General features: G+C 33.1%; 1 protein-coding gene across 3 annotated transcripts in view; it reads left to right on the top strand.

Annotated features, from left to right (window-relative positions):
- LOC114340514 (vascular endothelial growth factor receptor 1) overlaps window positions 1-14752 on the top strand; it is a 194871-nt gene that overhangs the window by 167071 nt on the left and 13048 nt on the right. For 2 of the 3 annotated variants that reach the window (XM_050653312.1, XM_050653304.1), the window contains exons 16-20: window positions 1749-1855; window positions 8929-9079; window positions 12433-12657; window positions 12845-13013; window positions 13166-13311. In XM_050653312.1, the coding sequence (XP_050509269.1) occupies window positions 1749-1855; window positions 8929-9079; window positions 12433-12657; window positions 12845-13013; window positions 13166-13311 (798 nt within the window). The remainder of the gene's footprint in view (window positions 1-1748; window positions 1856-8928; window positions 9080-12432; window positions 12658-12844; window positions 13014-13165; window positions 13312-14752) is intronic. The other variant, XM_050653313.1, reaches the window with a different exon arrangement.

Here is a 14752-nt window from a genome sequence, read left to right as displayed (position 1 = left end):
AAAAGTTGACACGCCAGCGCATCTTGCTGCCTGTATTTCAAATGCATATGATGTATTTCAAATGGGGTTGACGAATCGTTTTGAATTTTTACTGTTGATATCATCTTCGCCATTGTCACTTTTATCATACATATGAATTTTTTGGAATTCCTAACTCATTCATAGCGTTGTAGAGACTTGGTCTTAATACACTGTCATAAGCAGCTTTAAAATCGACAAAAATATGGTACATATCTATGTTATACTCTTGTGCTTTTTCCCAGGTTTTACATCCATATAAATACAGAATACACATAATATTTTAAGAACTTGATCCTCAGTTGTAAATTCAGTTGAGAGTTGGTCAGCATTTCATAAATGCTTCTCTTGAAATTTCTATACGAGTTTTAATTCCTTCATCAGGATTTAGTGTCTCGTTTATCTAATATAGGTATTTAAAATGGTTAACAATTAGTTGCATTAGGCCGACGCGCGATATCTTTTTTACTAACCACAAATAACTTTGTCTTTGATGTATTTTATACCAAGTCCGTTATTGGAGCATTCTCTGGTGACTCGATCTATAAGAAATTGAAGATCTTTGATACTTTCAGCAATGATCTGTGTATCCTCTGCATAACTATCTGACGTTAATTGTTTCTTCCTTAATTCGAACTCCACGTTGCCTATCCAAGGCTTCGTTAAATATTATTTCTGAGCAGTGACGGTTCTAGACCAAAAACTGGGGACGGGACGGGAACACAACCGATGAATGAACAAGATAATGTGCCTTTTTAACTAAGATTATAGTACAAAAGTCCTGTAAAAATTGGGGAGGGCGGTTGCCCCCCTGCCCCGGGCTAGAACCGCCACTTCTGAGTAAACGTTAAACAAAGTTAGGGATAACGCATGTCCATGTCTGACACCTCTTTGAATGCAAATTTTGTCTGTTTCTTTGTCGTCTACCAGAGTAGAAGCTTCTTAATTCCAATATTGATGCTGTAAAAGTCTCAGACCTTTATCGTTTCTAGATATTCAAACAGCCCATCATGTTCAACCCTATCAAATGCCTTCCCAAAATCTATAAACGCAGACGTAAGTTGGTTTCTGTACTTCCTATGATCGTTAAAGTTATGTTAGCATTTAAGAACAAAGCTTCCATTGTTCCCAATCCTTCTCTGAAACTGAATTGTTTGTTTCCCATCATTTCTTCATATTTTCAGCTTAATTCTATTAATAATAATTATCTTAAGAGGTAGCTAGAGAGAGTGACTCATGAGGAGTGAGATTTCCTTGAATCCTCTGTTAAAAGAACTACGAGCATTTCTCAAAGTTTCAGTATAGCAAAGTCCTCGGCAATCTTTACTAATTCTAAGGCTTAAACCCCAACCGTTTGACCTCCACTTACCATAGTGGTGTGGCTAACTAAAATCCCTTTGTGAAGCAGTTGCCATGTTTCAGTTTCATGTTAAACAGTAAAATACTCACTATTTCAACGTCCAAAAGTATATAAAAATTCGACTAAAGCATTTTCTTTTTTTTTGAAATATACAGTCGGAAAAATGAAAGAATACCGATGATCGATCACATCAATCACTTATTTTGTATTTGCTATCTTTTTCTACAACAAACGTTTGTTATTTATAGAAAAAGACAGCAAATACAAAATAAGTGATTGATGTGATCGTTCATGGGTATTCTTTCAATTTTCCAACTGCATGTAGTTATTAGAGTAGCAAATTATTGCTTATGAATTTACGTCTTTTTAGATGCGCCCGGACCAAGACAAGATTGGCTGATTTATATCATACTGTTCCTTTTCTTGGCTTTAATTTGCGTAGGAATTTTCCTTTTCTTGAAAGTTAGGAAGGAAAGGGTAAGTTCATTTTGAGTAGTCGATCAAAATTAGAATTAATATTTTTTCAGAACTAAATTTTTGTACCAAAAACAAAATAAATGGCCCCGTTAAGGACGGAGGATATGGTTGAAATGTTTGATTTTTTTATGAATGTAAATGAAAATGCGTAACTACAAGAATACTCTCTGAAAATTTCAGATTGATAGGAGTAAAATTGCCAGAGATACAGCATATTGAATATCCCGCCGTCGACTCGCTTTGCCGCGGTTTCGCGCCAGCACGCTTGAGCGTAGTGAGAAACGTTTAACAACTGTTCCCCTTCTCTTTTGTAGATTACTCCGTGATTCAAAAAATAAATTCCGGTAATAGTCCAGGGAGCATCTGTTTTGAGATGGACGTTGAGAGGTGACTCAAATTTTTTTGCAGAAATTGCTTGAAAATAACTCAAATAATAATATCTGAGTTATCCTCCCACTCAAAGTGGTCCGGAACATTGTTTAAATAATCAAAATGTCAAAATATGAAGGAAAAATTCGATTTTTTTATTGGTTTTTTAACTATAACTTTAAAACTGTTCATTTCTGAGAAAAGTTGTACTGACATAAAAGTTGCGTAATTAAATTTTCTGCAACGTAAAATTGGTTAAAAATTTAAAAAATAGTCACCCTTGTTGCAAAATAACAACAATTGCGAAAAAAAACCATACAAAAACAAGTATTCGCATTTTACGTTTTTCAACCATTTATGCTACACTTAGGACCTTCATATTTTACCCAGAAAAACTTTTTGCAAAATTAAAATCGATTAATTACCACGGCGTCAGGACATTTTTTAAATAAACATTAATTTTTGGTGCTACGCGCAAGACAGCGGTGTTCGATTCACACAAATTGATTTCCACCAAAATTTCTTCCAATATTTATCTAACATATTATTTTCTTACTCTATATTTTGTTGTATTTTAATATTTTAATTCCACAAAAATCATACTAATTTTATTATTGGTTATGAAATAGTGTTTAAACAATTGCATATGTTGAAAAATAATAAACTTTTATTCTCTAAGTTAAAATATATGAACAAAGAAAGTTTTTGCTAAAAAAAGTGTTATCTCAAATAATAGAGTATGTGTTTTTATTTTGCAATAAACAAATTTATTTATTTATATCGAAATGTAATAAAAATTAAAATGTATCAATCATTATCAAAGGTCATTGGAATGCCCAATCAGAGCAAACTATCCGCTGTCCTGCGCGTAGCACCAATAATTAATGTTTATTTAAAAAAATTCCTGACGCCGTGGTAGTTAATCGATTTTAATTTTGCAAATTGTAAATATAAGGTACAGTACACTTCTACACCCAAAAATAATTTCAACTTGCTCTCTGCTTTATTTTTAGTCCTGTAACATTTTGAAAAAATGAATTTTTTCTGCGAAAGCTGGATTGCAAAATTTATTTTGCAAAATCTATTGAACCGATCATAATGAAATTTACAGTATTATTTTACTGTATCATAAAGTTTTTCTGGGTGAAATATGAAGGTCCTAAGTGTAGCACAAATGGTTGAAAAACGTAAAATGAGAATACTTGTTTTTGTATGGTTTTTTTTTGAAATTATTGCTATTTTGCAACAAGGGTGACTATTTTTTAAATTTTTAACCAATTATATATTATAGGAAATATAATTACACAACTTTTATGTTAGTAAGTACGACTTTTCTCGTAAATGAATACTTTTATAGTTATAATCAAAAAACGAAGAAAAAAATCGAATTTTTCCTTCATTTTTTGACATTTTGATTATTTAAACAATGTTCCGGACCTTTTTGAGAGGGAGGATAACTCAAATATTATTGCTTGAGTTATTTTCAAGCAATTTCTGCAAGAAAATTTGAGTCACCTCTCAACGTCCAAATGTACTAATATTTTTACAGATGCGCCCTGGTCTATAAGCATCACTTTACGATTTGACAGACAAAAAGAAATTGAAAATAAAAGTTGACAAAATTTAGCCGTTTTTCTCAAAACTTCTCTTTCAAAGGGGGTGGACGTTATAACTCAAAAACTGGTTGGCCGATCGACCTGAATTTTTGCATAAATTTTCTTTGGACATCTTTTGAGGTAACTTTGTTAAGATATATTTTTTATGCTTATTTTTCGTTTAGAAAAAATAAATATATTGATTTTCACCCTTTTGTTGCACTGCATTTCGCTGTTTTGATTTCTGAGTAATACCAAGAACTCAAAAATCGTTAAAAATAAAAAAATTAACAGCGTAATCTCGAGAAACTAAAGAATTTTTTATTTCAAATGATCCAGTGACGGTTCTGATATCCACCGCAAAATCCATTTTTTTTTGAGGAGTCTGTAAAAAATAGTTGTACCATACTTTAAAAAAAATCACAAAATATGCTTGAAATGTTGATATCAAACCATACCCTCCCCTTAAGCTGGGCAAAATTCCCCACTCCAGCAATTTATTCTATGCGATTAAAAAAAAATTAAAGGCACTCGTGGGAGTATCGACAGAAGTGAAAACTTCTTATAGTATATAAATTACGAGCTCAATGCTTTTACCCCATCCTAAAAGAAGTGATATACCTATATCATAATATACGATATACGCGATGCGTATGCCCTATCGTCGTCGACACAAGAAAAACTGGTAACTCCATTTTCCTTAATTTTTCAGGAGAGCCAAAAAACAATAATTTAGAAGAACATGTAACTCCAAAATGGGTTCATAAAATAAAATATGAAAAACCATGTAACTCCAGCGATAGTTTAAAGCAACAAAAATCCCTATATTTTTAAATCGTACTAAAACATTTATTACCCAAATCAACTTACTTTACCTTACTTCCTTACAGATGTAAAATTAGAACTTAAAAACCTTTATTTCACTCCAAAATAACAAATCAAATCAACGGCAATAATCACTTAACTGACTTAGCAGAAGGAGCTGCGTGTTTTACTAACATAATTTTTTGACAAGGGAGATACCTGCTTTTCTATTATATATTTTAAAATTAGAAATCTACATTTAAATGACGTATTATTTGTCGGATGGCTAGAATAGGTGATTGGCTAATGGATGGCAGTAAAATCTCATTTTAAGTAAAAATTGGAGTTACGCGGTTTTCTTGTGTCGACGACGCTATGCTATTTATGTATCCATACACATAATTTATATATGTACAAAATTTATTTCAGCGAAGTGATGAAGGTCGCAAATTCAATACTTTTTCCCCATTCAAGAAGTGCACAACGTCCCTCAAGAAGTTTTCACTTCAAATATTTATTTCGTCGAAGCGATGATGGTCGCTAATTTAATATTTTTTATATCGAAAAAGTGCACAACGTCCCTAAATAAGTTTCACTTCAAATATTTATTTCGTCGAACGATTACGGCCCTAATTTAATACTTTTCCTTCATACAAAAAGTGCACAACGTCCTTATAACAGTTTTCACTTAAAAAATTTATTTCGTCGAAGCGATCCCATATAGCACACAACGTCCGATGTACGTCCATATAACGTACATTTAAAATCCAAACGTCCATGGACCAAAACTGGACGTACTATGTACGTACATTACGGGACGTCCATTGGACGTTTGATTTCAACGTACATTAAACATCCATTTGTGGTCCATGGATATTTTACACAAAACGCGACTATTATATTAAGTCCCAATACAAACTAAATGAGAATCTTCTTGACAACGTTGTCGCTCTTCGCGCTATCGGTCGTGAAAGGTAGTATTAGGCAGGTACTTTTAGGGGATTATCGCTGTTAATTGTTGTGAAATACTGAAGGAGGGTTTATTTATGATAATTCACAGAATGGCAAACCTGCTTGTAATATACAACAACGGTACTGACTCTAAAAATAGTTTGGAACAGAAACAGAACAGCCCAGGCAACCAAACAACGTTTTTATAACGTAGATAACACGTCATAAAAATGACCAATTGACGTGTTTCTATGACGTAGTACTGACGTTGAAAATCACGTGTATTTGTCTCATCGATTTGACGTCATAATTGAGACGATTTTAAAACGTCAAAAAGATGACGACCTTTATACGTTGGTAAAATCACGTCTTTAATACTTTCAAAAAGTGACCTCTTTCAGATGTTTCAAAATAGTATAAAAATAGGTAACATGAAACCTATAGGCCTACTTCCCATGTGTCGAAGATATACCTACTACACTACCACTTGTGCCCTCCCATTATAGAATTTTCGCAAGTCATATATACCTACTTACTGTGTCAAAACTGAAACAACATATATATGAAACTAATAAAAATAATTTATTATTATAAACAAATTATCCAGCATACTTAATATCTTAATTTAACACGCTGTCTTAATATCTTCATTTAACGCTTAATTAAAAACAAATAAACAACATAACCCCAAATAGTTGTCAGGAATAATTACTGCATTAAACTAACTCACTAAACTCACTGAGCAAAAACGCATAAAAATCTCTTAATTAACACGTTTCTTCAACTAAATACCATGAAAAGTCTTATTTTATCACACAAGACACAAACCGCGTAAACAATGAATGAGAAATTTCCTATGAATATTTAGCGTTATACCTAAACGAAATTGTTTGGATTCAATACAAACAAGCAAGCTCCTCCCAATTTTATGATATCAGACTTAGGCTGTCTGAAATTAAAACGTTTTTTAAACGTAATTTTAACGTCATTAATCTTACATATTTAAAATCACCTACAAAAGACGTCTATATGACGTAATGGTCAAATACGTGTTATATTCAACCAAAAACTGACGTTTCCTCAACGTTATATGACGTCACTTGGTTGCCTGGGAGAGATTAAACCTCTTTTAATGTGCATGCTTCCTAAGGCGTCATTATCTGAATCTCGTCTTTATGAAAATACATCCTGTGATATATTTGTGTTTTCTGTTTATCGTGCAAGTGCAGTCGTGCATTAATGAAGTTCCTATAATAAAGTATATATTATAATGAAGTTATAGTAAAGAGAAATAAAAAAGGTCTTTTGTGTAATATTTTTAAGTATAAGTTTAGTATTATAAGGAACTATTTCCTATAAAGGCTTTTTGCTATGTATTCACAAAATTATGGATACTAGATTGCTTTCTGAAAAGTGCCCTACAAATGTCCATAAGACGTACATTGAATGTACATAAGGTGTACACTGAAAGCTCCAATACAACGTACAATGTACGTTTGTAGCGGACGTTCTATGGACGTCCAATTTTGTGAACTCTGGACATTCGTTGGACGTCCATCGGATGTCCATTGTACCTTAGCGGGACGTCCATTGGACGTTCCAATGTACACAGATGTACGTCCATTGGATGTCCATAAAACGTACTTGTGCTATCTGGGATGACGGTCTTAATAATTTTTCCTTGTCCAAAAAGTGCACAAAGTCCCTCAAGAAGTTTTTACTTCAAAAATTTATTTCGTCAAAGCGATAAAGGTTCGCTAATATAATAGTTTCCCCATTCAAAAAGTGCACAACGTCCCTCAAGAAGTTTACACTTCAAAAATTGATTTCATCAAAGCGATGACGGCCGCTAATTTAATACTTATTTACGTCAAAAAAGTGCACAACGTCCATAAATAAGTTTCACTTCAAATATTTATTCCGTCAAAGCGATGACGGTCCCTAATTCAATACTTTTCCCCCATCCAAAAAGTGCACAACGTTCCTAAAGAAGTTTCCACTTCAAAACTTGATTTCATCGAAGCGATGACTGTCGCTAATTTAATGCTTTTTTCCATCGAAAAAGTGAACAACGTGCCTAAAGAAGTTTCACTTCAAATATTTATTTCGTCGAAGCGATGACGGTCCATAATTCAATACTTTTCCCCCATCCAAAAAGTGCACAACGTTCCTAAAGAAGTTTCCACTTCAAAACTTGATTTCATCGAAGCGATGACTGTCGCTAATTTAATGCTTTTTTCCATCGAAAAAGTGAACAACGTGCCTAAAGAAGTTTCACTTCAAATATTTATTTCGTCGAAGCGATGACGGTCCATAATTCAATACTTTTCCCCCATCCAAAAAGTGCACAACGTCTATCAAGAAGTTTTCAATTCACGAATTTATTTCATCGAAGCGATGACGGTCGATAATTTAATACTTTTTTCCATCCAAAAACAGCACAACGTCCCTAAAGAAGTTTTTACTTCAAATTTTTATTTCGTCGAAGCGATGACGGTCGCTTATTTATTACTTTCTCCCAATCCAAATTTAATAATTTTTCCCCATCCAAAAAGTGCACAACGTCCCTAAAGAAGTTTTCATTTCAAAAATTTATTTCACCGAAGCCATGACGGTCGCTAATTCAATACTTCTTCCCCATCTAAAAAGTGCACAACGTCCTCAAAAGAAGTTTTCACTTTAAAAATTTATTTTGCCGAAGCGATGACGGTCGCGATGACGTTCGCTAATTCAATACTTTTTCCCCATCCAAAAAGTGCACAACGACCCTCAAGAAGTTTTCACTTCAAAAATTTATTTCTTCGAAGCGATGACGGTCGCAATGACGGTCTCCAATTTAATATTTTTTCCATCCAAAAAGTGCACAACGTCCCTAAAGAAGTTTTCACTTCAATACATATACGTACAAAATTTATTTCGCCGAAGAGATGACGGTCGCGATGACGGTCGCGAAATAAATCCTTTTTCCCTATCGAAAAATAAGTTTTACATTTATTTTAAATTTAAATACTTCTATACAATTTATGTATAGATACACATAATGTAGATACGTACAAAATTTATTTTGTCGAAGAGATGACGGTCGCGAAATAAATCTTTTTTCCCCATCCTAAAATAGGTTTTACATTTATTTTAAATTTTAATACTTCTATACAATTTATATATACCTACAAATAATATACCTATAGCATAAGCGATGACGGTCGCGATGACGGTCGCAATGACGGTCGCGAATTCAATGCTTTTTCCCCTATCCAAAAATCGCACAACGTGCCTAAAGAAGTTTTCACTTCAATAAATAATAATAAATTAAAGAAATAATAAAATTAAAATAATTGTAATGAAATTTTGTAGAGACTAAAGCAAGAAATGAAACTTCTGGGTCTAGCCAATTTCGAGAAAGGTGCTGTTGAGAATATAAACCCCGAACTTGGCATTGACGATCAGGCGGAACTTTTACCCTATGACCGAAAATGGGAGTTTCCAATTGAACAACTGAAACTAGGTAAGTAGAACACAAATAACCAGGAACTATTAGCACTCTTTTACACTAAGACGCTGGTGTCTGACACCGGTATCCAGCACCGGTGTTCAATTGCACAGCAAAGCATTGATGAGCCACTAAAATCAGCCACTCGTGGCTTGTCACGTAGACGTTCTGTCTGTAGTCGTTCATTTAAAACAATGCTTTGCTGCCGATGTCTATATTAATACTAATTACTACAGTAATCATACGAGTAATTTTTTTTGTTTCAAATGATGAACTTGTTGCTGCCCTAATAACACAAAACATTCCAGGAATGTTCCTAGAAGGTACACACAGGACATTGAAAACATTCCTTGAATGTCCCCAAAAGCACACGAACGTCCCTGGAAAGTCCCAGGAAAGTGCTGTGTCAGCATTTTAAACATTCCTTGAATGTCTTGTTGGAACATTCCATGAATGTCTACGAATGTTCTTTGAACATTCACAGTATATTGTTTAGTCTGAATGTCTTGTTGAAACATTCCATGAATGTTCTTAGGACATTCAAAGTATATTTTTTAGAAATTCTCTGAAATATATCGTCAGTGATGTGACAGTACCTTCTATATGTTTTTTCTGAGTTTTGCAGGAGACGAAAAACATTTTTTACAGTCACCTCCTGTTTTCATACGTAAGTTTTGACTTGTTTTGTAGTAAATAGATAGTTGAATTTACTACAAAACAAATCAAAAAATATATGAAAACACGAGGTGGCCCAAACAAGTTTTTCATCTCCTAAAAATTCATGAAAAAGCAGATAGGAGGTATTGTCACATCACAGACGATATTCCAAAAGTACAGTAGGAAAAATGAAAGAATACCCATGAACGAACATATAAAACACGCTGTATTTTCCTATCACCGTGTCACACAAAAAACTGGTCAGCACAAGTATATGTAATAATTATTGTTACTTGCACTGGACAGTTTTCTTTGTGACACGGTGACAGGAAAATACAGCGTGTTTTATATGTTCATTCATGGGTATTTTTTCATTTTTCCGACTGTATATGTAGCCATACCAAATAATACATCTTTGATAAATATAAACATTTTTATTGCATAAAATCTTGTCATATATTTTTTTCCATAATCATCACTACGATGACGATTCATTGTATTGAATTGTTCATTAGAATTACAATCTGGTCATAACTCTGACCAATGAGCAATTTTAATTTAACCTAAATTACTACTGTTCCTTAAAATGAAGAGCTTACCCATAGCGTCTCTTATCTAATCTAACAGGCACACAAGCACTATGCTCTGCTTTTCTAACGGCACTATTCTAACATACACATGCACACAAGCATTATGCTCTGCTTTTCACTATCACTCAAACTAGTTCAAAAGGCTTTGTCCTCTTCAATCTTCTAGTTTGCCCAGTAGTATCCAGGAGCTGGATTTCCTCAATATTCTTGTAGGTACTTACGAAGTTGTTGCTTGTGACTTCCAACTTTACTGCAACTTTAAAAACAAATCCAGCTGTAAAATATTTATGTGCCTGAAGGCTTTTGTATGCTTTCATCTATAATATCTATAATAGTAATTTGGTGGAATGCACTTTATGGTAAAATCCAATTCTGACTGAATTGTATATGGATCTAAATCCCCAATTATTTTCAGCTTCAATAAATATCTAAAACAATAAAAGAAATAATGTTATTGCTTGCAAAATTCATCAATATTGATAAATATCAGAGAAAAATGAACATTGATAAAAATTGTTTGCCCTACCTTTCTCCAAACATCTGGTGTCTCCAATAATAATTTCCTTAAATAATCACTTTGCAGTGTGGTAAAGTTTATAAAGTTCACAAAATACAGCAAACGAAATCCAAATGAATCCAAAATATGACGATAAACAGTGAAATGATGAAATGAAATGATATTACAAACATAACCTCTGTAACCTGTATGCCATTCCAAGTCGACACAAAACCGTTCTTGAACGGTTCGTGAACCGCGCAGTAACGAAAAATATGTTACTGCGCATAATTGTTCGTTATTGCGCATGAGCGTGACGGTTCAAGAACGGTTTTGTGTCGAGTTGGAACAAGCCTCATGCCAACCAGAACCAGAAGTCACGTGGTTTGGATTGCCTAAATACATATACACGCGCAGCAAATTTGAAAATGAATGCAAATTGAATATGAATAGTAAATGGCCTCTCTTAAAATATAGGACATTGGTAGTATGTTCATAGAATGTCTTGTGGTAACATTCCACGAATAACTTAATCAGATATTCACCGAATGTTCCTTGAATGTCCAGTACATTCAAATATTAATAGAACTTTGATAGTACATTCCTGGAATGTTTTGTGTTGTTAGGGTGGTATAAGCACATTGTGTAAATGTTAGGATATCAAGAGCCTACTGCTCATAATTTTATTAAAGGTTTTTATTTATAACAGTTTGCGGGCGACGGGTTTCAGCGTTTAAAATTTATACGCCATCATCAGGCGCTTCAGAAACTGAACAAGCTAAAAAATTGAATTAAGCTGTGTTAAAATAGTTGCCCTAGGTTAAGTTTTAAGTTTAAGTTTAACAATAGGTAACAATCATCCACAAGGAAGAAATTCCTGTAGCTGGCTGTATACCATGAATTACAAGTAAAATTTAATAAACAAATTTTGTCCTAGTAAATGGTGTATTAGTTTAAAAAGCCCCTATAGGGCTACAAACATAGAAACAAAACGTTTTCGCTCTGTAACAAGAGCATCATCAGTGTTAAAAGCACATTGTGAGCCTCCCAAATATACAAAGATTGGAACCTTTTACAAATAGACTAAAAGTCTTATATAAATATAAACATCCTAAAATCCAAAGGATGGATAAAATTCCTATGGATGTGGCTTTAGCCACATCCATAGGAATTATCCATAGAAGCCACATCTATAGGAATTTTATCCATCCTTTGGATTTTAGGATGTTTATATTTATATAAGACTTTTAGTCTATTTGTAAAAGGTGTTAACCTTAGTATTTTTGGGTGGTTCACCATGTGCCTGTAACACTGATGATGCTCTTGTTACAGAGCGAAAACGTTTTGTTTCTATGTGTGTAGCCCTATACGGGCTTTTGAACTAATATACCTTTTACCAGGACAAAAATGTTTTATTAAATTTTACTAATAGGTAATAAGTTACAGAGGGTATCACAATGGTGTTCGAATAGACCAGTACTAAGCTGATGTTAACTGTTTTAGTCAGTATGCGTGATATGTAATTGTTTTGTTTCATTTCAACTAATTTTTAGAAGATACACAATATTTTTAACATTTTTATATTACGTGAACCCCCAAAGATATCTTCTGATGATATTTTTTAGGAAAGCAGTTAGGTTCCGGAGCATTTGGTGTGGTTCTTAAAGGAGAAGCTAAGTGTATAGTGGAAGGAGAACCAGTGACAACAGTGGCTGTGAAGATGGTTAAGAAAAATGCAGACAACACGTACATAAAGGCGCTCGCATCAGAGTTGAAAATCATGGCACATCTAGGAAAGCATCTCAACGTCGTGAATTTGCTCGGAGCTTGTACCAAAAATGTTGCCAAAAGTAAGTTGTAAAAATTTAACATATTTTTTTATTTTGAAAAGGTTGGAATTAGTGGCCTTAATTCTATGGACAATAAAATTAAAAGAAACTAGACGTTTTATTGTACCGATTTGTAGAAAAAGTGGATAATTTTTGGGAGAACTGTTTAATAATTAAACATTACAAAATATCTTTTTGTGTTTTTCAGGAGAACTTTTGGTGATTGTTGAATACTGTCGGTTTGGCAATTTGCAGAACTACCTCTTGCGCCACAGGGAACATTTTATTAACCAAATAGATCCCCACACGGGTAAAGTAAATTATATGATTGGTCATGAGCTTTTGGACCGGACGTATTCCATATCCAGCAATAGAAGGTATGCATAACAAGAATTTAATGTATTTTTATTCCTTTTATTTTTATTTTTATTAAGATAGCTTTTAGTCCTACATTTTCTATTTTTGGATTATTTTTGCAAATGCTTTGCTTTTATTTCTTTTTAGCTCTTTTTTTTTGCTCGTTTTTTAGTCAAGTTCAGTCTCCCCTTATGAGGTATGCTACACTTGCATTTTCTGATTCTACCAACAGTGCCGGATTGCCACCTCCAAATACGATGGGTGACTATAGAGCTCACGCTGGATCAGACAACACTGATATGACCACTGTCACTCAAGGTAAATATTTCAAAGAATATATGTATTGCTATAATTATTGGATTTGAAAAATAACTATAATAAAAATTTAGTCTTTTAAGACCGAAAGTATACTTGGGCAAAATTGAATAAACTAGGTGGTCGATATATTATGTCTTTTATTTCCATAAATTTCATTTATTCGAGTATTCAACTTTCTCTTATTAGTCCTGTCGCTAGGGGGGGGGTACAACGGCCTCCTTTATTCAGATGGACTTACCCAAGTTTTTTTCATGTATTTTGACCCGTAGAATACGAATTTTTTGAGTAATAGTTGATCCGGATGTCGATAAGATTGTTATAGACAAAGAACTTGAGGAATTACATAACAGCGATTTCTCGCAAAACAAAACATTTTTTTTGTATTTTTTTGGGTCATTCTAAGCAAAAAATGTTCTGGCAAGTTTTTTCGTAGGATGCATAGTTTTCGAGATAAGCGTGGTTGAACTTCCAAAAAATCGAAAAATTTCAATTTTTGAACCAGAATAACTTTTGATTAAAAAATAAAATAGCAATTCTGCTTACCGCATTTGAAAGTTCAAGTCCAATTATATTGGTTTTGATTATTTGCATTGCTAAAAATTAATTTTTTTATTCCTAAACAAAGCTATAAACAGTATTAAACACCTAGTGCGTGAGTGATGTTTTCAATGATTTCTCATTTAAAATCGAACAAGTAGGTAGAGTAGGTGTACAAGTGCAAGCGAGGCAATATCTACGTAGGATGTATTAAAACGAACGTATTAGGTACGGAAAACACTATGTGTTTATAGCTTTGTTAAACAATAAAAAAATAAATTTTTAGCAATGCAAATAATCAAAACCGACATAATTTGACTTAAACTTTCAAATACGGTAAGCAGAATTGCTATTTTATTTTTAAATAAAAAATTATTCGTGTTCAAAAATTGCAATTTTTCGATTTTTTGAAATTTTAACAGCGGTTATCTTGAAAACTATGCATCCTACGAAAAAACTTGTAGGAACATTTTTTGCTTAGAATGACCCAAAAAATACAAAAAAAATGTTTTGTTTTGCGAGATATCGTTGTTATGTAATTCCTCAAGTTCTTTGTTTATAACAATCTTATCGACATCCGGATCAACTGTTACCCAAAAAATTCGTGTTCTACGGGTCAAACTACATAAAAAAAACTTGGGTAAGTCCATCTGAATAAAGGAGCCCGTTGTACCCCCCCTGGCGACAGGACTATATCTTATTTATTACAATATAAATCATAAATTTAACTACACATCTAGAATACCTCGTTATAAAAAGGTAAATATTAATTTCTCTCCATTTATTTTTACATTAAATATATAAAAAGAAAAATTTAAAACTTACCCCTGTTACATGGAACCGCATTGCTGACCAGCTAGCTAGGAAGGCAGCAGGCCTAAAACTCGAAAGTATACATTGGTTC

This window comes from Diabrotica virgifera, chromosome 1 (genome assembly GCF_917563875.1).
Source record: "Diabrotica virgifera virgifera chromosome 1, PGI_DIABVI_V3a".
Lineage (NCBI taxonomy): Eukaryota > Metazoa > Arthropoda > Insecta > Coleoptera > Chrysomelidae > Diabrotica > Diabrotica virgifera.
The sequence above is the reverse complement of the archived record's forward strand: the minus strand, read 5'-3'. Positions and strand labels throughout refer to the sequence as shown.